The sequence below is a fragment of the Chanodichthys erythropterus genome, chromosome 1, assembly GCF_024489055.1.
Source record: "Chanodichthys erythropterus isolate Z2021 chromosome 1, ASM2448905v1, whole genome shotgun sequence".
In the NCBI taxonomy this organism is placed as follows: Eukaryota; Metazoa; Chordata; class Actinopteri; order Cypriniformes; family Xenocyprididae; genus Chanodichthys; species Chanodichthys erythropterus.
The window spans coordinates 10,706,883-10,728,818 of NC_090221.1; the positions used below are offsets into that span (position 1 = coordinate 10,706,883).

The 21,936-nt window shown below is 35.7% G+C and overlaps 1 protein-coding gene across 1 annotated transcript; it reads right to left on the bottom strand.

Annotated features, from left to right (window-relative positions):
• Positions 1–152: 152 nt before the first annotated feature.
• adrb2a (adrenoceptor beta 2, surface a) lies at positions 153–5,810 on the bottom strand. The gene is made up of 2 exons (XM_067387691.1): positions 5,453–5,810; positions 153–5,283 (listed from the first exon to the last, which is right to left on the bottom strand). Exon 2 carries the CDS (start codon positions 5,278–5,280, stop codon positions 4,063–4,065), a length of 1,218 nt encoding a protein of 405 aa, XP_067243792.1. The 5' UTR covers positions 5,281–5,283; positions 5,453–5,810; the 3' UTR covers positions 153–4,062.
• Between the last annotated feature and the right edge of the window lie 16,126 nt (positions 5,811–21,936).

The window sequence follows — 21,936 nt, forward strand, 5'->3', positions numbered from 1 at the left end:
CCCTAAAGCTGTTTTTCATGCTGTAATGGCTGTGATTTGCTTTGTTGTTTCAGAAACATACTCGGAATTCATTTGAGTGCTTTGAGTCCTCCAAACATTGAAAAAAAGATCTGTCACATCCAGGCATACATTAAATACATCATTTATTACAGAATACAAATGGCATGACACTTGTATTTCATAAATACCACCAATATAGACAAATATAGTTGAACATACTTCAATGTAGTTCAACAAAACAGTGATAAATCTTGTGCGAAAGTAGCTCAAAGGAATCTAGGTAAACATCAAACTGGAACAACATTATATACAGTACACATGCAATGAATTAAGCTTTCCTAAAAGGGTTGTAGAGTGGGAAGTTTGGTTTGAACTTTTGCCTACTCCAGTGTTCATTTGCATTATGATTTTGAAATCTGCTCTTATCATTAAGGCAATATTCAGGGAATTTTTAATCACATCTTCATGCATCAGTAAGAGGCTGTCCACACTGTGTCTGTACTTACAAATGTGACAATTAATCTCCTTACAGGCAAAATGTCTGTTTCAACTGTGGAGCAGAACATTTTAAAACCAAGTGCCTATGAAATAAAGGCCAATCCTGCAAAAAATGCCTGTTCCCTTTTTAGCTGTACAGACTCAGATGATGGACTAAAATGTGTGGCAAGTAATGTATGACACTGGAAATTTATACTGGGATCTATTTGCATTAATGCAGCACTATGCAAAGGAAACATTTTTGTTTCAAATGTCACTGTAGAAATTCACTATTCACAGCTATGTTTGTAATTTATTATATTTTTATTAATAGAACTAAAGGTCTCTATTAATAGGGATTACCAAGATAAAATAAGTAATGTTTGGCTGATCATGTGATCACAACATCATATGTACAAGAAAATGGCTTTTTCTTGGTGATATGATTGGACCTTACAAATTGTTAAACTTGTTAAACTTTCAATGGCAAAATTACTTAGTGTAAATTAAATGCTGAAGGTGACATCAATATGATGTATGTAGCGTGACATTAAAGGGATAGTTCACCCAGAAATGAAAATTGTCCCATGATTTCTTCACCTTAAACTATCCTAGGTCCTAGGTTCAGACCAACACAATTGGATATATATTTTAAAATATCCTGGCTCTTCCAAGCTTTATAATGATAGTCAATGGGAGGTGAGATTTTGAAGCCCCCCCCCAAAAAAAAGAGCATGCATCCATCCATCATAAAAATAATCCATACGGCTCCAGGGGGTTCATAAAGGCCTTCTAATGCAAAGCAATGGGTTTTTGTAAGAAAAAAATATCCATGTTTAAAACTTTTTAAACCAAAATAACTAGCTTCTAGCAGATGGCTGTACACATACTGCACAAGTCGACTTGCGCCACAAGAGTAGGAGCATCATAGGAGTATTGTAAGCTTGGACGCCTCCTGTGGTACAAAATACTAATGCATGACCAGTGTTTTGTTTTGCTTTATTCGTCTGCTCTTCCGCATTTGCTATTGCATCAGGTAAGAGGTTCCTCTTCCGCCGCAAATCAATGCGAAGCTAGTTATTATAGTTAACAAAGTTTAATATATGGATATTTTGCTTACAAAAACCCATCGCTTCGCTTCAGAAGGACTTTGTTAACCACCTGCAGCCGTATGGATTATTTTTTATGATGGATGGATGCATTTTTTGGGCTTCAAAATTTTGCCCCCCATTCACTACCATTATAAAGCTTTGAAGAGCCAGGATATTTTCAAATATATCTCCGATTGTGTTTGTTTGAAAGAAGATAGCCATATATACCTAAGATGGCTTGAGGGTGAGTAAATAATGGAATAATTTTTATCATTTTTAAAAAATATCCCTTTAACTCCAGAGCATTGTTTAATCACTAAGAAGAAGGTGCAATTCATGACAGGATGCATGCCAATTAACTGTGAACCATGCCTAACCTAAAGACATTTCTGAATGTAAACACTTCACTCAACAGGTTAACAGTGTCCACAGAGAAGGAAATATAAATATAGAGTTCTAACACAACAGTAAATCGCATTGCCACAATTACAGATTGCACAAATATTTCATTTAGCACAAGATGGTATAGGTCAGAGCTTCACACAGGAGGTTACTGTGAGCGACATGCAGAGAAAAACCTTCCCAGAAGGGTGCAGTGTTAACAAATCTGTACAAGCTGTCGCATTCATTTTCACATCCTGAAAAAGCACATGCATGCTCTCGCTGCTAGTGCACTGTTTACAGAGACACTGCATTATTATAATCTCTATGGTCTTTTAAATATTTACATAGACACTGACAATGTTTGAATTATGTTTCAAATGTCAAAACTTGGACAGATTTACAAAGCACCCTTTTAAGAAGCTATAGTTTTAAACTGCACTTTGATGTAATGCTTCCATGAAACAGAAATATTGTTTTATCACTACATTTTATCCATTAAAAGTAAACATAGAAATGTCTAAAATCCTCAAAGCGCACACAAAAATTGATAAGGACCACATAAAAGCCAAAACTGATCTGAAGAGATTTCTTAAAGACAGTTTTTGACAGCATAAGCAGGCTGCACAGTAACAGAGAGACACTTGCCCTAAATGAATAGTTCACCAACACAGACAAGTATTGAAACTGTTTAGCACTTATGCAGTTTATGTTATGCATGGAACATTAGATTAAACGCCTAGGTAAGAAATATGAGTGAGGAACATGGAAATTGCTGTGTGCTTTGCACTGCATGCATTAGCTGAGCCTGACAGGAAACTTGATGCTTCTTAATTTATTTGTCTTTCTACATAATGTTTTTTGAGAGGGAGTCACATAATGGCGTTGATAAACACTAAATCTCAAGGATTTACACACAGGCTGGACTTTGCTCAGTTGTACTGGAAAATATTAAGAACATTCCCGTGGTGAATAGAGGATTTGGCAGCATTCAGACTACTGAGAGACCTGAAATGCAATATTGGATATCGCAGATCAAAATCAGTGCCAGAGAAGTTCTGCTATCAGACACATGTGTTTTAATCAAGACTTTTTTTTTAACCTTTACAACAAGGTTCATTTGTTAACATTAGTTAATGTTTTAACTAACACGAACTAACCATCTGTTACTGTATTTGTTAATAAAAATACTGCAGTTTATTGTTTGTTCATGTTAGTTCACAGTGCATTAACTAAGGTTAACAATACAACTCTTGATTTTAATAATGTATTTTAAATTAACATTAACAAAGATTAATAAATGCTGTAAAAGTGCAGTTCATTATTAGTTCATGTTAACTAATGAACCTTAATGTAAAGTGTTACTATTTTTGTTATGCTGTAAAAATGTGGGATTGTGCATTAACATAATTTGGTTTATATTTAGTGACTTCCATTCTAAGGATGTTCAGCATAAACAATCACATGACTGAAAGGCTGAATGGTTTCATTTAGCATAAACAATCGGGTATGACCATGTGGTTTCTCTTCCTTTTTCATTGTGGTAAGGGGTGTTGTTTCTGTGCTGAGTTGGGTGAATTTTAACAGACATTTTATAGTTTCAAATTTTATAGAATCCAATTTTAACCAAGTAACAAGTAAACAATATGTCAAAGAGGCAACACCTGTTTAACCTGTTAATCTAATGAAAGCAAATCATTCTTTGAAACTGCAGCTCTGTTCCTCAATTTATGCAAGATGACAGAAACATGACTCAAGAAGGAAGTTCCTTTAGTGAACAACCACAAAGTGTCTTTTATCATGACTGTCATAGATGTCCATTAACTTTCTTTTAAAAATTTATTGAGAAGCATTTATAACGTTTTTTGTTTGTTTGTTTGCTGTTGTTTTTGTGTGTGCTAACCTTTTTGAGCGAGATCATGGTGAAATGAATTGACAAAGAAAGTGAATCTAGAGGAGAAAACAACGAGGTAGCTGAGGAAAACAAACTTTTGAATATGTCCCTTTTTCCATCACACACCCACCATTGGCCACTTACCAGAGGAGGCGTAACCTGTCCTTATGTGACATATTGAGAAGTCACAGTGGAATGAGTCTGGACTCGCAAGGTGATTTACAACACACTCATTAGGTTTTTACTGCAGTTCCCATTAGAGTCAGGTTTATCTGCTGACATGCATCCCTCTTTCTCAGAGTTGCCCTCAGCTGGGTCACTGTCCTCTGAGCTGCCTTTGCTTCGCCCTCTGTGCTCACTCTTCCAGCTATGCCCACTGTATATATATCCATTGGCTGGCCTAACGTTAGGATAGCGTGACCTGTTGAGGCATAGGATCTCCTTAAAAGCGTACCTGAACTCTGGACTCCTACAGTAGATCAGTGGGTTGAAGGCTGAGTTAGCATAGCCTATCCAGTTTAATATTTTATATGTCAAGGTGTTCACCTCAACCATTTTCTTTGGCACAACGTTTAGTACAAAAAACGGCAGCCAACACAGTGTGAATACACCCATAATGATGCCCAAAGTCTTCAAAGCTTTATGTTCCTTCAGGCAGAACTTGGGCTTCTTGGTGGTCCTCACCTCACACTGGCTGCTCAACACCTCATTCTTTTTTCCGTTGTTGTTCTGAGCATGAAATCGCCCCTCACTTTTGTCAATCTTCTTCAGTTGCTTTCTTGCCTCCTGGAAGACACGGCTGTAGACAAAAACCATGATGACCAGGGGGATGTAGAAGGAGACTATGGATGAGATGATGGCATAGGAGTCGTTGACGTCAAATTCACAACAGTTATCATTCTCTATGCAACAACCTGCTTCGCCAGAAAACCACCACTTCATATGGATTGGTAGGAATGAAATGAGCCCAGCAATGACCCACACCAGCAGCACAATGATGCGAGCTCTGCCCTTGGTCAGTAAGGACTGATAGCGGAAGGGTGATGTTATAGCGAGGTATCGATCCAGAGCGATAACACAGAGCGTTTCGATACTGGCCGTGACACACAGAATATCGGTGGCCAACCAGAAGTCACAAAAGAAGTTGCCGAAGTGCCAAGTGCTCAGGATGATGTGAATGCCGCCAAAAGGCACCACCACTAATCCCATGACCAGGTCAGCACACGCAAGTGACGTAATGAAGCAATTGGTGACATTCTGAAGACGTTGGAACCGGCTGATGGCTGTAATCACTAACACATTGCCAAAGACGATGGCCAGGACAAGAATGGATATGAGTGTGCCAAGCATCACCATCTGTACTTCACTATTGGTGGAGGAGTTAGATGTTGTGTTGCTCTCACACGAGATGTTTGTATTGTTTTGTGTGTTTCCCATGACCTGACAGAGATTGAGAAGAAATGCAGGAATATTCTAAATTAGTTAATCAAATACATTAACACAGAGGTTTGTGCATTGAGTGGTAAACCATGTAAAATGCAAACAGTAAGTAAATAAGTAAAAAAAAAACAGTGCAATTCAATGCAAAGACAAAGACATTTTTACAAACCTCCAAAAAAGACTTCCTCCTCCTCTTCGTCCATACAATGTTAAAGTACTCTTTTGATGTCTGTAGGGTTGTTATGAACGAGTAGATCCCCCCTTCATTATGGCTTTCTCTCGCATGCTTATCTCTCTCTCTCACTTTTGCTCTCTTTCTCGGTCACCACAGCACTTTTCTCAACCTCTCTCACACAGTCACTCCGCTGAGCAGTGTTACGTTAAATGTGGCTCCCTGGCTATTTGTCAGAGCCCTTATAACATTCTGTGATGACATCATAGCTGACTTCCAGCCAATGAGCTTAGAGTGAGGTGAAGGCTGCACTGCTGCTATAGAGGATTAAGGAACAACATTCTGACAGCTACAGTGAGACTATTTGAACTGTATTTCAAACAGTTCATGCAGACTAGTTTTAAATATTTTTTTCTGCCCTGATACATTGTTTCATGGCTTTTATGACTGTTCCGTTCTATAATTACCTGTAATAGTAAGGCACACAAAAATCATTGTTAGTATTAATGTGTATCTACCAGCGTATGCAAATTTCATATGTCAGCCATTCTTATCAGTTTAAATTTGCATTAATGCTTTTAGCAGATGTTTTTATCCAAAGTGACTGACAAAATTTTCTTATTGAAAAATAGCATAGCAAACAATATTCCTAGTGTACAATGCGTGGTTTATTAGAAAGCTTGACTATGAAAGCAAGAGCAGAGGTGAAATGCAAGGAAATAGATTAAATGTTTTCTGTAGGCGTGTATGTTTAGGAGTATGGTTAGATAGAGTGTAAAGTTTGTACAGTATAAAAATCATTATGTAGAGCCCCCATAAAACATAACCAATGTGTCTGTGTGTGCTTGTTTTCATGATTTATGAGGACACAAATTTGTATAATGACCTGGGTATTACCTTAAAGATGTAAACATGTTTTATGAAGACATTTCATGAGTCCTCATATATTTAAAATAGCTTTAAAAACATACTAAACAATGTTTTATTAAAAATGTAAAAATGCAGCATGTTTTCTGTGATGGGTAGGTGTAGGGGGATGGAATGTACAGTTTGTACAGTGTAAAAACCATTACACCTATGGGATGTCCCCACTAAGATAGCAAAACAAACCTGTGTGTGTGTGTACAAGTGCCTTTGATTAAGGATGTGGAGTCAAGTGCTTGTGCTTAAAATTTGTGCTTAATTTCAAAGGTCTGCTTTAATTTAAAGCTGGAGCAGTGTAGGTCTATGATCCATCGATGAAAATCTTTACTTTGTAGATTTTGTGAAACAGAATGCCCTTGTCATTGTTTGAGCTGCTGGCTTTGCTTCCTGTGGGTCAGACCTGCTGAGCAGGTCTGGACAGTATTTGCATGCTAGAGAGAGTAAGATGATCTTGGTGCCAATTACTGATGTCCATGTATCATCTGAATGTCCAGAATAATCTGAGTCATATCTTTATTTTTCCTGTTCCTTGTTTGTGCCATGGTTTTATCATTGTAAAACCGTGTTGTTGTTTTTTTTTTTTGGCATATTGACTACCATATGTTTAACCACAAAAAACATGGTTAACAAAACCATAGTTAATTCATGGTTACCATGGAATAACTACAAGAACCATGATTTTTTTGTTTTATTCGTAGTAAAACCATGGTTAATTTTCATAAGAGTGTGTGTGTATTTGGCTTACTGTATAACTCAATTAAAATTATATTCCTAGCATAAGTCTTCTTAACAATGAGACTTAAAAGAAAGTTAATGTATTGTGACAGTGTTATTATTCGTTATGATTGTATTTGGACCTTTAATGACCTAGACGCCATGTAGTCAAATGTAGTCAAATACAAAGTCTCAACCACACATTCATTTAAAAAGACACAATTCTGTTGTATATTGTAAATCTTGAAGGTGAATTTTACAGTCTTCTTTACTTTGTATAGACTCAGCAGGCACTGTGTACAGCCATATACAGTAGCTGTGCAGAGGGAACCATGCAGCAGTGCAGTAAAGATTGATCGAATGAAAGTTACTAGGTGAACATTGAGTACCCTTGGAGATAGTAATTAGTTTTCTTCACCATTGTCTCTACTGTGTGTGGTTTTGTTCTGTTTGTTTTCTCTCTGATGGCTACGGAGTGTGTGTTACAATGTGGATTAAATAAGACGTGGTGGTGTCTGCAGAGCTTTAGAGGAAGGGTCTGTGACAGGAGTTTGAGTGAGTATGATGGCTTCTTTTGAATGTTATTGTGGATGAGAGGTTGGATGTAAGATTGGGAATGTTACACATGAATGGGATTACAGCAGGGATGCCCAATCCTGCTACTGGAGGGCCAGCTTCCAGTGGAGTTTAGCTCCACGCCTATTTAAGTGTTTACTTGAACCAGCTAATCAAGGTCTTCAGGATAACTAGAAAGGTGTGTTGGAGCTAAACGTGACCCTCCACAACAACAGCGATTTCATGGGAGCAGCAGGTTTAATTGGTTTTGCCATCTGACTGAATAAAGAAGCTGCCAAGAATGAAGAAACCAAGAATAAAGGGTGTGGTGCTTGTTTGTACAGTTGTCAAATAAATCTGTGATTAGTTCATGATTAGTTGTTTTCAATAGATGTGGATTTTTTTTTTTTTTTTCTGTATTATTTATAGTATTATTGTATCATTTATATATGTTACGACCCTCTATTTGTACCAAGTACAAGTATATAAAAAGTGTAACATGTTAATTGTTGAAATTAAATAATGAGAAAAATAAATAAATAAATAAACGGGTTCAGTTACGCTACTGAAAAACTTGTGTGGTGAGATGAATCAGACAGAGACGGATTAGAAATAGAACTTTCTTTAGTATCTCATTGAGAAAAACACCCGATGGTATATACAATACAGTGAACTCAGAAACAAATATTTACAAAAGGAAAATATATATATACAAATAATAAGCCAAACACGGAACACAGGAGGGAGGGGAAAAGAGCGGCGCTAAAAATCAAAGAAATAAACAAAACCAAACGTATGCTAACTTACCCCATTTAACATACTAATCTAAGAAAGAAAATAAAGCATCAAAATAATACCAATCGTCAACTAAACTACACTAACTAGCAAACATAAGTACAAAGGGTAACGTCCGCTCCTACCTGGTGTGTATAAACAAACTCAAACTAACGTGTTGCATTGTGTAAGTCACGTGACATGCTAGCTACCTCTCCTCTCCGAGTCCGGGAAAAATCTTTGGAATGAAATCAACTCATTACCAAAGTGAACGCCATAAGTTTTCCAAGATTGCACACAAAAGGAAAAACAAACAAACTAATAAATCAGGATCGTTAATAACAGACAGCAAGTCACAACGAGAGAAGTCACGCGCGCGCCTCGCCTCTCGTCACTTCCGGAACTTTATACCAGACAGGCGAGTTCAGATTGGTTGTTTAGGAGAAAGGTGTCGACTCATTGAAGGATGTGATGATGATTGACATACCCGTCAACCAATTGCGAACCTAAGAGTTATGACAGTAGAGAAAAGAGAAAGGAGACCAACCAAAATACAACAACCAAAATACAATCGCAGACGTAACAATATACTATTATAGTATTTATTAGTATTACAAATTAGCTTTTTTATATTTGAAGTCTTCATTTTAGATGTTTAATGTTATTTAATTTTAGTATTGTTATATATTTTATTTTAGTATTTTGTTATATTATTTCAACTTTATTTCAAATTTTAATTTTAGTTAACAGTAATACTGTTGAGTACAGTGAGATTTGCATTGTCTGTCTCTGTGTTATTTGATACTTCTGGTTTTTGGAATGCTTGGTAGATGGTATTTCACTAGTTCCTCCAAAAAACATTTGAAAGTATAGCTTATTTGCCACCAGCTCATAAAGATCCATCGCTTTCAGTGCAAAAATCTAGCAATCTAAAATTTTGACCAATTACTTGCTCTACATTTAAAAATTTAAAATCCCTTAAAACTGTGTGGTGTTGGCATAATTGTTAAGGGTTCAGTCTTGGCTGATAATCCAAAAACTGATAGTAGGAGTGATCTATGAACTAGAGAGTAAGAAAGAATCCATCCATGTCAGTTCAGATCTTAAGCATGAATTGCTTTAGGTCCAAGTAGTACATGTACTGAAATGTGCTTTGGGTAACAAAAAAAGTGTCTGCTTGATAAGATATAAATACCATAATTTTTAATCCCTGTAGAGAAACTGGATGTCCTGAGTTTAAACGGAATCAACTTTAACATTCCAAGAATTTCATGACAACCAAACTGTTTTGCATATCAAATTTGATGCAAACTGGGATAGACATACACTGTAAAAAAAATCCCGTTGTTTCTACGGAAAAATACCGGCAGCTGTGGTTACCAGAACAATACTGTAAAAATGACATCAAACCGTAAACATACTTACGGAGTTACATGTGAATTCCAGTAAAAAATCCCAGTAAAATTTACGGTAAAATAACACATTTCATTAACTGATATAATGTTAATTTACCAACCTAATGAAGTACTAATATCTGTTTTGTATCTTTATAATACACTGACAGTCATCAAACACAGTGGTGATAAGAGTCACATGATGAGTCAAAGTTCATCACAAGCAGATTTTCCACAAGCTGAGGAGGACAATACTAACATATAGAAGGAGCACACAGTGTCATTCACACACACACTAAACACCATCATGGTAACATGCATGAAATTTTAAAAATGCAATAAACATTAATTTAACAACATTAGATGTAACATAAAACCCTACTGTACATAACTGATTAGAAAAAAAATGAGAAAAACTAAGAAGAAACAGTTATTTTAACAAAAATATATCAAATGTGAAGTGTCACGCAGGGAATTGTGGGAATGTCAATTTACGGTTTTTCACTGTAAATTTTACAATGAATTGTTATTTTTCACTTTCAAAAACTGTGAATTTAATGGTATTTTACCGTAAAATTACATTAAATGTACCGTTAGATCTATTAGAGTTATTCACCGTATATAGTACGGAAACTTTCTGTAAACCAATTAACAGTTTTTCACCACAGCATTTTTACAGTCTTTTACTGTTAAAATCACGGTAATTTTTTACAGTGTACACTCTGCATTATGTATTTGGACATTTAATGTTATATGTCACCATGTAGTCAAATGCAAAGTCACAACCACATTCATTAAAAAACACAATTGTGTTGTATATTGTAAATCTTAAAGTCTTCTTATCTTTGTATAGACTCAATGACTCAAAGGTACAATGTACGGCCAGTGTACGGTTTGATTAGTTTGACTGAATGACAGTTGCCAGGTGAACAGTGAGTACCCTACTGTTCAAAGGTTTTGGGGATGTTTTTGAAAGAAATCTATTATGCTAATAAAGTTAGCATTTTTTTAAATAATAAAAAAAATACAGTAATATTGTGAAATATTATTACAAATAATTACATTTCAATATGTTATAAAATGTAATTTATTCCTATGATGGCAAGACTGAATTTTCAGCTCATGATCAGTTACAATAAAGTACATGATCCTTCAGAAATCATTCTAATAAACTTATTCAAGAAATAAAGTTCAAGAAATATTTCTTATTATCAGTGTTGAAAACAGATGATTAAAAGGTTAGTTCACCCAAAAATGAAAATTCTGCCATTAATTAATCACCCTTTGTTGTTCCACACCTGTAAGACCTTCGTTCATCTTCGGAACACACATTAAGATATTTTTGATAAAATCCAATGGCTCAGTGAGGCCTCTATTAAGAGCAAGATAATTAAAGGTGCTAAAGAGGATGTTTTGTTTTATACATTTTTGCAATATTACTTGAAACTATCTTTACTAACTGATAAAAGACTATATTTATTAGGTGCACTGAAAGCAATAATATTAATATACATCATCTGTGCACGAGGTAGGGCCTTAAAAACATCAGCCAATCGTTTACGCGATCATCACGTAAACGATTGGCCCTCTGGCTTGTCAATCACTGCCGTGACGTTCCTTGTGCGAGACGAGCGCGGCTGCGCTCTCCAGTAACTTTCCACACTCCACAGGCGCTGCATGCAATGTTTTTGTCAGGAGATAGGAGTAACAACTGCAGATTATGAGTTACCTGCGGTGAGTCCGAAATAATGAATCCAAAAAACACGACACAGCGAATGCCGGTGGTAAACACTCGTGTTCCAATACTCTTTGGATTCTCAGTTGACGAAAAGATCCTCTCTATCACCTTTAATAATTCAATTCTAAATACAAAACACACATACAGTTCATATATATATATATATATATATATATACATATATAAATTTAGTTATCAAGCTTATTAGAGAAAAGTTCTTTTCATATAATATGATTAAGAAAGAACACAAACATGGTCATGGAATATTCTGTGAGTCCATGATTCATAATACATTCAATCTACGTAAGTCTGTATTTTGTGGTTTTTGGGAATAAGTGACCTTATCATTGTTACAGTTGGCTTCGCTCCCACCTGAGTGGGACTAGAAAGGCCTTATATGTTGTAAAGATTAATTTTAGCCAATCTCAGTGCTGAATACTAATCTGCATGTGGAGAGATTCATTGGAATCAGCTATTTATTTTCTTTATATCTCTATGATCTTCCAGACATAAATAAATTCCAACACCCCCGTTGTCAGGAAATCCAGATGCTGGCTGGCAAAGTTATAAAGGGCACTAGAGAAAAATGGATCATGGTCTTCCAGTATATGCTCTATGGAGACATTGCCGCCAGTGAATACTGCAGTGGGAGCAGTGTTTTCATGTTGTTTGTGATTGGCTTGGTATGTATTGGCTCAACATCATAGCTCGCTGTAGGCATGCACTCTCCGAGTATGGGAGCTGAAATCCTCAAGAAGAGGAGGGGCATGTGAATATGTCCTAGAGGAGAGTAGTTCTTTGTATAAGACTGATAATGAGTCGGACGGTTGCAGGCGGAGAGACTGTTCTTAGAGTATAAAAATATTCATATATTTTTCCTCTTATAATTTCTGAAAGCTAATGTTAATAAATCAACAATTATGAATGAACTTCATAATTAATCACATTTGCCCCACCCTTCTGAAACACTGCCATTTTTGAGATTTGAATGAAGAAATGTTGTATTCCACAAGTGCCCAAACTGCATTTTCCAATAAACAGAATGCAATAACAATAACTTGCCAGATTACTTAGGCACTTTAAATAATAATTTATATCAGTCTCGCCAGATCCTGCAAGAGAACCAAGCAACCTGGTTTTGAAAATAACAAGTGCAAAGAACTATGTGTGCGTGTGTGCGTGCGTACATTGCCTGCACCTATTTTGTCATTCTGATGAAACTTAGTCTCTGGCGAATTATTTCCTCATCCAGGCTTATCAGCACAGTGATGGCGTGTGTGTAGGCAGTGTATTTCTTTTGGACAGACAGAGGTTATCTACAGGAAAACCCATGAGCACATTTATGCAGCATTACTCACTATTTCTGTGAAGTGCATACTGATTTAAAAGCACTGTATATTTTTTTTTTTCTCATATACCATTAAAACTGTCAGCTAACTTTATTATACTATGGACATTAATGGTTATGAAATGGTCTTAAGAGCTGTCTTTATGTCTAGTCCTTGTAAGGCCTTTAAACCATTATATGAAGGTGCTAGTGATATTGAAGATACATTCAAGGACACATCTATATGCATGCCTGTTCAGAGTGAACAAAAACATTGCAGGGAAGCTCAGCCCCTGGCCCTTAATAACAAGCCGTCCAGCCTTATTTGAGTGTGAACTACCTTAAGGGATAATTCATCTGGAGGGCTACTGGTTTATATTATATCCATTTGCCTTTTTTTTTAAATTTAAAGCAATAACATGTTGCTGCTATATTATTTTTCTGTACAATAACCTTTAATATGCTATCAAATCTGTAATTTATTCACTATATATGGCAGGGATGTCCAGACTCTGTCCTGGAGGGCCACTATCCTGTAGAGTTTAGCTCCAACTTACCACGACATATTTGCCTGGAAGTTTCCTGTATGCCTAAAAACCTTGATTAGCTGGTTCAGGTGTGTTTTATTGGAGTTGGAGCAGTGGCCCTCCAGAAGCAGGATTGGACACCCCTGATATATGGTGAACTTATAGATAACAGGTGTTTACTGTCACATTTTTACATTCTTTTAAAATGAGGTTTAGGCCAGGGAAAGAAGGAAATTGGAAAATGGAAAATGGAATGAGACAATGTACATTGTACATCATGAAATGGAGACATATTTTATACCAAGAAATAGACAAATTTACAGATTGCAAATGAAAGTTGAATGCATGAAAGTGAGAGCAGGACCGTGAGCCAAAATGAGGACAGTGATGGACCCAAGCAGGAAAGGAAAATACAATATAAACAAGTGTGAGGTGTCACAGAGTTGCCCTACTTTCTAAAACTGTTGTTGAGAGATATATGTATGTAAATGTGCTAGAGTAGCAGACAGATGGTCGAGCCATTTCCTCTCCCATTCTCTCAGGATACCTGGGAAATATCCGCTCTTGGATAAGACACTCATTCATTCTCTGTATACGTTCACATTAACATGATAAAAATCAGTCTAGTTTTCCTAAATGAAATTGTGATGAGGTGTCAATATGTTTTTAATTAATTGTACAATTGTATATTTAATTGTAAAGTTTTGTTTTGTTGTTAGTAATATTTAATTACATTTTTAATATTTTCTGTTCAATGAAATGCAAAAAATTTGTCTTACAGAATGCAAAGGGACATTTCTTCAATGTTGTAGAAGGTTTGTCCTCAAATTCTTTCAACAGCGCCTGAGGTAGTGAACACCTTGTAATGACTGGGTGTTTCTACATAGCGAATTTAACTAAAGTCAACAAACACCACCTGTATTTAGCCTTGTTTTGGCAGCCCTTTTCAAGTCTATCACATTGCAATAACAAAGTCCTGTTAGCTAAGAAATGTCATTTTTACAAAATACTAAACACTATTGATAAGACGACAAATGTGCACTTACTGTTACTAGTTAACCCTATGAGTTACCACGTTTCCAAATGAGTGAAATCAAAAAACAGCCATTAATAATAATCAAAACTTGCAGTTTAGAACTTGCTTAAAACATAAATAAACACATTTCTTTCCAGAGACACTTAAGTTCTGTCTGCAGTATAAACACTGATATCAAATTACAACAGATTCAGCTTGTTGTAATAGTATGCTGTTTTTTAACCATTTAAAGTTGGGATGAAATGGAAATAGCTATCATCTTTTCCCCCCATTATGATGTCTAAGTGAAAAGTCCTCTTTAAACAACTTGATTTTGACTTGATTTTGTGCATCAGGAATTGATTGGATCATGAAATCATTGTCATTGGTTAATTGCTTCTATCTTCTATCAGAAAAGAAATGCTGTTGCAAAAAGAAGGCATTGTTTTTCATCAAAAATATAGATAAATCATTGAATAAAAAATAAGAATGATCACTTTTGATTTCATGGTGACATTAAAACATTCAAGTTACACAGACATCAAACAAATTTCAGAACCACAGTGTTCAATTAGTTATTTGTACTGAGCAGCATTCAAAAATCATTGGCATTTACTCTCATAAAGCTTTGGCTCCATATCCCTCAGTGATGAAAAGAATCATGGGAAAATAAATTTGATCGAACTGCACTAATATAATTAATATCCCAATAAGGGGAGGGGTTAGTGAGAGCAGCAGGTACACACTAAGTTTGAATCTGTATTGTGAGAATGACTGAAGTATCCATGATTAACTGACATAAATAAGAATAAATGGAACTATCAATAAATAAACAGCACTTCATTTCTCAGGAGTCGAACTGGGGTCACCAGTCCGATCTCAGCGTCTTCACCAATATTTGTCTCTCTCTGAAATGAAAGAGCAATGAATAAATTTCCAACATTTAAAGATGAGAATGGACTTCATAAAAGGCTGTATGTGAGGACATCAATTATGAATCCGCCTCTACCTCAGCCTTACACCTACATTATTTGATTTTCATTATTTATCTCAAACTTGCATATATATTTTTGAAATGAGCAAATGCCTTGGGGACAAATTAAGCAGTTCCGTTTTTATTTTGCCAAACAATTGAAACTCATGCGATATCTAATAATTACATCTAATGTTTTGGTCATTTCACAGACTGAGGCGATCCATTAAGCGTAGATGACGATAAGAAATAAACAAGGGCATTCATTTCGGTGTACAAATCATAAAAGGATGTATCAAAACACTCCTTTTATGTCAAAGGTCATGAAACAAGGTCTCTTTTATTGTGTGCATGCTTTCCTTTCCATGTGTTGTGGGAAATAGGAGATCTCCCATTTTCTCCTGAATTTCCCTGTCTGTCAGACACTTCCTCGACTTGGCCACACCCAGTCACACTTACCTTCTGACCCAGCAGCATTCTGGTTTTTTACAGCTCGTCAACAGTAAAAGATTGTTTTTGTTGCTATGTTACGGGCACCTTTCCAATATTTATAAATAGCAGTGAGCCATTTTGTGCAGTTCCTCTCTGTAGAGGAAGAGCAGAAGCAGGGGTTGCTGTAGGTTGAGGTGGGCTCTCTGCGGGTGGGTGCACATAGGGGTAATTGTGCATGCAGAACTGCAGAGTTCCCACCAGATACTCCTCTTACACTGCACAACTTTTTTAGTTATTTTTATCTGTTATTTACTTATAAAACAGATCTTGATTATGATTAATTGAGCAGCATTCAAAGCAGTTGTAAAATATTCTATAAACACACACTTCATAGCATCATAACCTCATTACATCAGCATTACTGTGACAATGATGAGTGTTCTGCTAAATGTTGCAGAAGAACTACTTTGCTTGATGGAAGAATTATTAAAATAGGGCCAGATTTACTAAATGGGGCAAATTAGCATGAGAGTGCAATTCCACAAATGCGCTGATGGGAGTGGCAAGTTTTGCACATGATCTACTGCTGACGCACAAATTAAAGAACACAGAAGCAGTCAAGACATTTACAAAATTACCAATGTAATCTACCGAGAGCAGTGCAAATTAGCGCTGGGTCGCAAATAAGCAGAGCTGATGCTCATCAGGTGCGGGTCGACACAGGCACAACTTGTTACATGTAATATACGGATAACGTCTTCCTCTGACAATCCAAAGAAATTAATACGAGTGGAAAATATTTTCTCCCTTCTACCACATGCTCTCTTTTCTCTGCGGTGTCTCTTCCTAGCAGCAACAATTGCAGCCATGTCGCAAAATCGGTTAATATATGGCTCATCAAAACACTCCAAATATGAGTATATACAGCTATGGAAAAAATTAAGAGACCACTCCAAGTTCAGAAATCAATGTTAAGTGGTCTCTTAATTTTTTCCATAGCTGTGTATATATATATATATATATATATATATATATATATATATATATATATATATATATATATATATATATATATATATATATATATATATATAAGAATCTTCTTAAGCCAAAATGTTATGTTCTCTTTGTTTGTAATTAAAATGCAAAAACTCAAGTGTGCTTTTAAGGAATGACTCTATTGACCCCTATTAAGCACTTGAGTAGGGAGGGAGATGTCTAGGCCAAATGCTTAAAGGATTTTTGTTCCATGTATTTTTTGCTAAATCGTCTCTATGTAGTGTTCCCGGTTAGCTTCTGTTCATCTTTGTGTCCCTATTCATCAGCTTTGGCCACGCTAGAATGGCTTTGCACCCCAGGCAGTTCAGATATATTCAGACAGTGGTTTTGTTTCTGTTTATCAGTCCAGAGCTTAGCAGTCCTTTCCATCTGAGAGCCTCATACACAGCAGGGTCCCACCACCACTGAAATTATGTCTCCTGCAACCAATCCCTCCATCTCAGAGTGGTGCATTGTTCTGAGAAAATGAATGTCTAGAAATTAATAGTTTCACTTTGACTGAAACAGATTACAAAGTCCTGTCCTTTTCATTGATTCTTTTCTGTCCTTTTATTAAGTGAACTTATGTCTTCAACCAGAAGCACTGGCCCAGGAAGAGTTTAAACAATGTGAAACATTTCTAGCGTATCTTCCAGGATATAGCCAAGCCTTTTTAAAAGTGACAGTAAATGATTTAATGACAGTAAATCGCCTTCGGCACCTGGGCGTGTAGAATTTTGTTCATGCGTTAAGGAGCTTCAGAGGACAGTGCAGAAATACATAGTTCTGTCATGAAACTCTAGATGGTGCAGGCTGATGGGTCCTTAACGCAAGCTGATGATAATTACAGCCTTAACTACTTGGCACAAGCTGATTGGTCCATGTCACTTCTGCAGCCATTGAGTTTGTTAGCAGTTTGCAGTGCACTTCAGAGTTGCTCTGAAACCCTCCACCTTCCCCAGCTCCACCTGTATAGATCTGCTATTGGTCATTGATATATTTGTGCAATAGCACTTTGTCTTATTCGCAGCATATCAGCGTATGTATTGGCAGTAGCTAGTTCCTGTATTTGCTCTGCAGCAGCATCAATAATCTACAACAACAGAGCAGCAGCAATTCAGCAGCAGCGTAGCAGATCTATTCTGCCAAGACCAAATACATTCTCTTACCATTACCATGCTAAATTTCTTCTGAGAGTTGTCATGATAGAAATACTGTTATATAAAAGCCTAACAACATTCAGTTAATTTCTGTGGAAGCGGGGCTATTAAGACCTGCTATATGATTCCAGCACAACACCTGCATTAGCAGAGACCAGCGGTAAGATTAAATAGCTCTGCATATCGTGACATTCCTGTAATTGTTCACATTTGTTTAAAGATGTTGAAAGAACATGAATATAAATGTTTTGCTCTAGAACTACAAGCATATATGCTTTACCCTAATGAAAATTGCTGTAGGCCTATTGATTTTATCTAGCTGTGATAATGTTTTTCCTGGGAATCAGACATGTGACCATTTTCCTTTCGATGCGCATTCTCTAATCTGTACAAAGCTTTGAACAAGTATCCAGATTTGCATTTCCTGAAGAGAATGTGGTTTGAAATTTAATTAAACGTTTTATCAGATATGCTTTTTCATTGCCGTAACACTGATTATTTTTGTTGTTTACATGTACATACTGTACGATTTTACCCAGTAACTTTGCAGTGTAAAGGCCTGTGCACACCAAGAACAATAACTTAATGATAAATGTACTGATAACTATATTAGCTTCAACACCAGCAGACAATATTGTTCTATTCATCCTAAGCGCACATTCCAGTTATGTCGTTTGGCGTTTTAAATGCACAAGCTCTTTAAAACAGGATGAATTCTGATTGGCTTTCAATGGTTTTTATTGTTCATCAATTGAAAAAAAAAAACATTCTGAAAGTGATTCTAATGATATCGTTCCTCTGTGCTGTTATCGTTATAGTTGTGGTGTGGATGCTATTCTTTCATATTTAGAATGGTTTTTAGAAGTATAGATGTGGCCCTGGACCACAAAACCAGTAATAAGGGTCAAATTTTTAAAATTAATTTGTATACATCTGCTGAAGCTGAATAAATTAAACTTTCCATTAATGTATGGTTTGTTAGGATAGGATAAGATTTGGTCGAGATACAACTATTTGAAAATCTGGAATCTGAGGGTGCAAAAAAATCTAAATATTGAGAATATCACCTTTAAGTTTGTCCATATGAAGTTCTTAGCAAAGCATATCCACTCACAAAAATACATTTTTGATATATTTATGGTAGGAAATTTTCAAAATATCTTACTGGAACATGATCTTTACTTAATATCCAAATGATTTTTGGCATAAAAGAAAAACCCATAATTTTGACCCATACAATGTATTGTTGCCTATTGCTACAAATATACCCATGCGACTTATGACTGGTTTTGTGGTCCAGGGTCACATACAGTTTATGTCTTTGTTTTTAGAGTTATGGTGCATGATGTTTTACATTATAACATTTCAAATTGGTTTTAGTATATCCAATGCCAAAGATTTCTAAAATATCAAATCCAAAGAACTTACTTGTGGTAGAGAATGTGCTGAACTCAGAGATTTTATCTCAGAAGTTCATGTTGTTTGTTTTAGAATAGAATGTTCATAACAAATATTTTGTTGACATGTCACAAGGCATGGATCATTAAGAAAACAATGACACAGCATAATGAAACTGGCCCTAGTGTTTAACATTCGATTTGTGTACCATGACAGTGATATCAAATGCATGGAAAGGACTGTTCTATTCAAAGATTCTCATGCACCCAGCAGACCATAATTTAGCAATTAGGTTAACACTATCACTTTAATTAAAAGAGCATTAAACATTGAAGTTTCTATGAGAACCTGAAGGCAATGCCAGTTCTTTTTAAAATAGTTTTTATTGTTGTAATTTTGTTCACATACATGACGACCAGATCCATTGGGTGTAAAATCCAACTGAGGCCCTGTTTACACCTGGTATTAAGATGTGTTTTGGTTGATCGGATCACAAGTGGACGACGCTAAATTCAGGTGTAAACAGGGTCTAAAACGTTTGAGCTTGTCTACTTTAGATCACTTCCAGAGATAGTCGAAAATGCATTGGTCCGGACTGCAGTGGTCTTGCGGCTTTCAGAGCAGAAACTAAAAAACGTGCTTATGTGTTTGCGAAAGCATATGCATTTCCTTCATCTACAATAACATTCATATGTAAATTGCATGAGTTTATTTCATCCATTAGATCAAAAGATTTGAAAAAGCCCATACATTTACCTGCCCATAGACTCTCCCCTCGAAGAAATCAGAACAGAAGTGGTCAAAAGTGGACAAAAGAGACCGATTAAAACACCAAGTGTAAACAGGAATGTGCCTCCCTCGTCTTGTGATCAGATCGACCAAAATGCATTTTAATACCAAGGCCCAGTTGTTCAAAAAGTTTAATCTCGATCAGAATGATCTGGATTTGGAAATCCCATGTTTTGCTATCCAGGATAAGGTAATCCATTTTACTTTTGTGCCAGTTTTTCAAAACAAATTTGGATTAGATTACCCTTATCCAGATACACACTTTTTCATATTACCAAATCTGGATTACTAGTGCTCTACAGTGTTCTGATGGGAAAAAAAAAAAATGAGATGGGGAAAAACAAAATTTCAATGTTTTTTTGTTCTCTCAAAAAAGTTTTGCTACATTCACCCAAGAAACTGCGTTCGCTCACAAAGAATTTTTGACTGATTCATCTCTTATGATTGTGCCAATGTAGTTTACAAACAGTCTTATTAAATATAATATTTTTGTTTAATATTTACAGCTGTTTGGCATGGAAGCCTGTTTCCACCACTAAATAAAAAAATAAAAACGGTAATTGCGACTTTTTTCTCACAATTATAAATCACAGTTATAAAGTCAGAATTACGAGATATAAACTCGCAATTGCGTGATATAAAGTCAGAATTCTGACTTTTTTCTCACAATTCTGACTTTTTCTCACAATTATGAGTAATAAAGTCAGAATTCTGAGATATAAAATCGCAATTGCGTGATAGCCTATAAAGTCACAATTCTGACTTTTTTAATATCTCAGAATTGTGACTTCATATCATGCAATTGCAAGTTTATATCTCAGAATTGTGACTTTATAACTTGCAGTTGTGAGGAAAAAGTCAGAATTGTGAGATATAAACTTGCAACTGCGAGATAAAAATTCAGAATTCTGATATAAAAGTCGTAATTACTGTTTTTATTTTTTATTTAGTGGTGGAAACGGGCTTCCATAGTTCGGGGATTATTTTATGGTGCCAAAATCTCTTTTTTACATTACTCTAGGCTATAGTGAAAGGCTTAATTGGTAGCCTAATAATGTCTGCTTCTAATTTAACGGTTAAACTAATCAAGAGCAAAGTTTTATTACATTTTTGAAATTTTTGTTCCTGAAATCCACCTTCTGCTAGGATCAGTATAATCCAGATTTTTTTTTTTTTTTTTTTTGGATCAAAGGTATCCCGATCATACAAAGAAGAAGAAAAAAATGAACACAAACTGATCAAAACCAAGATTGGATTTTGTGATCTAATCTGATTTCAGAATACCCTTTTTTCTTTTGAACAACCCACTTTGATCCAATCCAATAGCCAAAATCCAATCAGATTACTTTTGAACAACAGGTCCTGAAATACATGTGGAAGTCCTTAGTATAAAAAATAACCTTGTAAATTAGGTATATCTTACAGCTAAGCAAACCTGAGCCCTGCATGCAATGGTGTTGTGTAACCACACACAAGCACTTGCACTTAGACAGACACATCAAAAATGCACACATACACTAAGTGTGCTTAATGGTCCTATTTAATATTGACATGATGAATGCATACAGTGGCCCCAACACATTTGGCCACATTTTAAAAAGTAACAGTGTCACTGCATAAGCTATCAAAATATCTAAAATATCAAAAGTATTTCAACCATTTTTTTCTGCTCCTCTTTTGGAACATAATGTGATGAACTGCATCTGTGGTTTCCTGAAGTTAA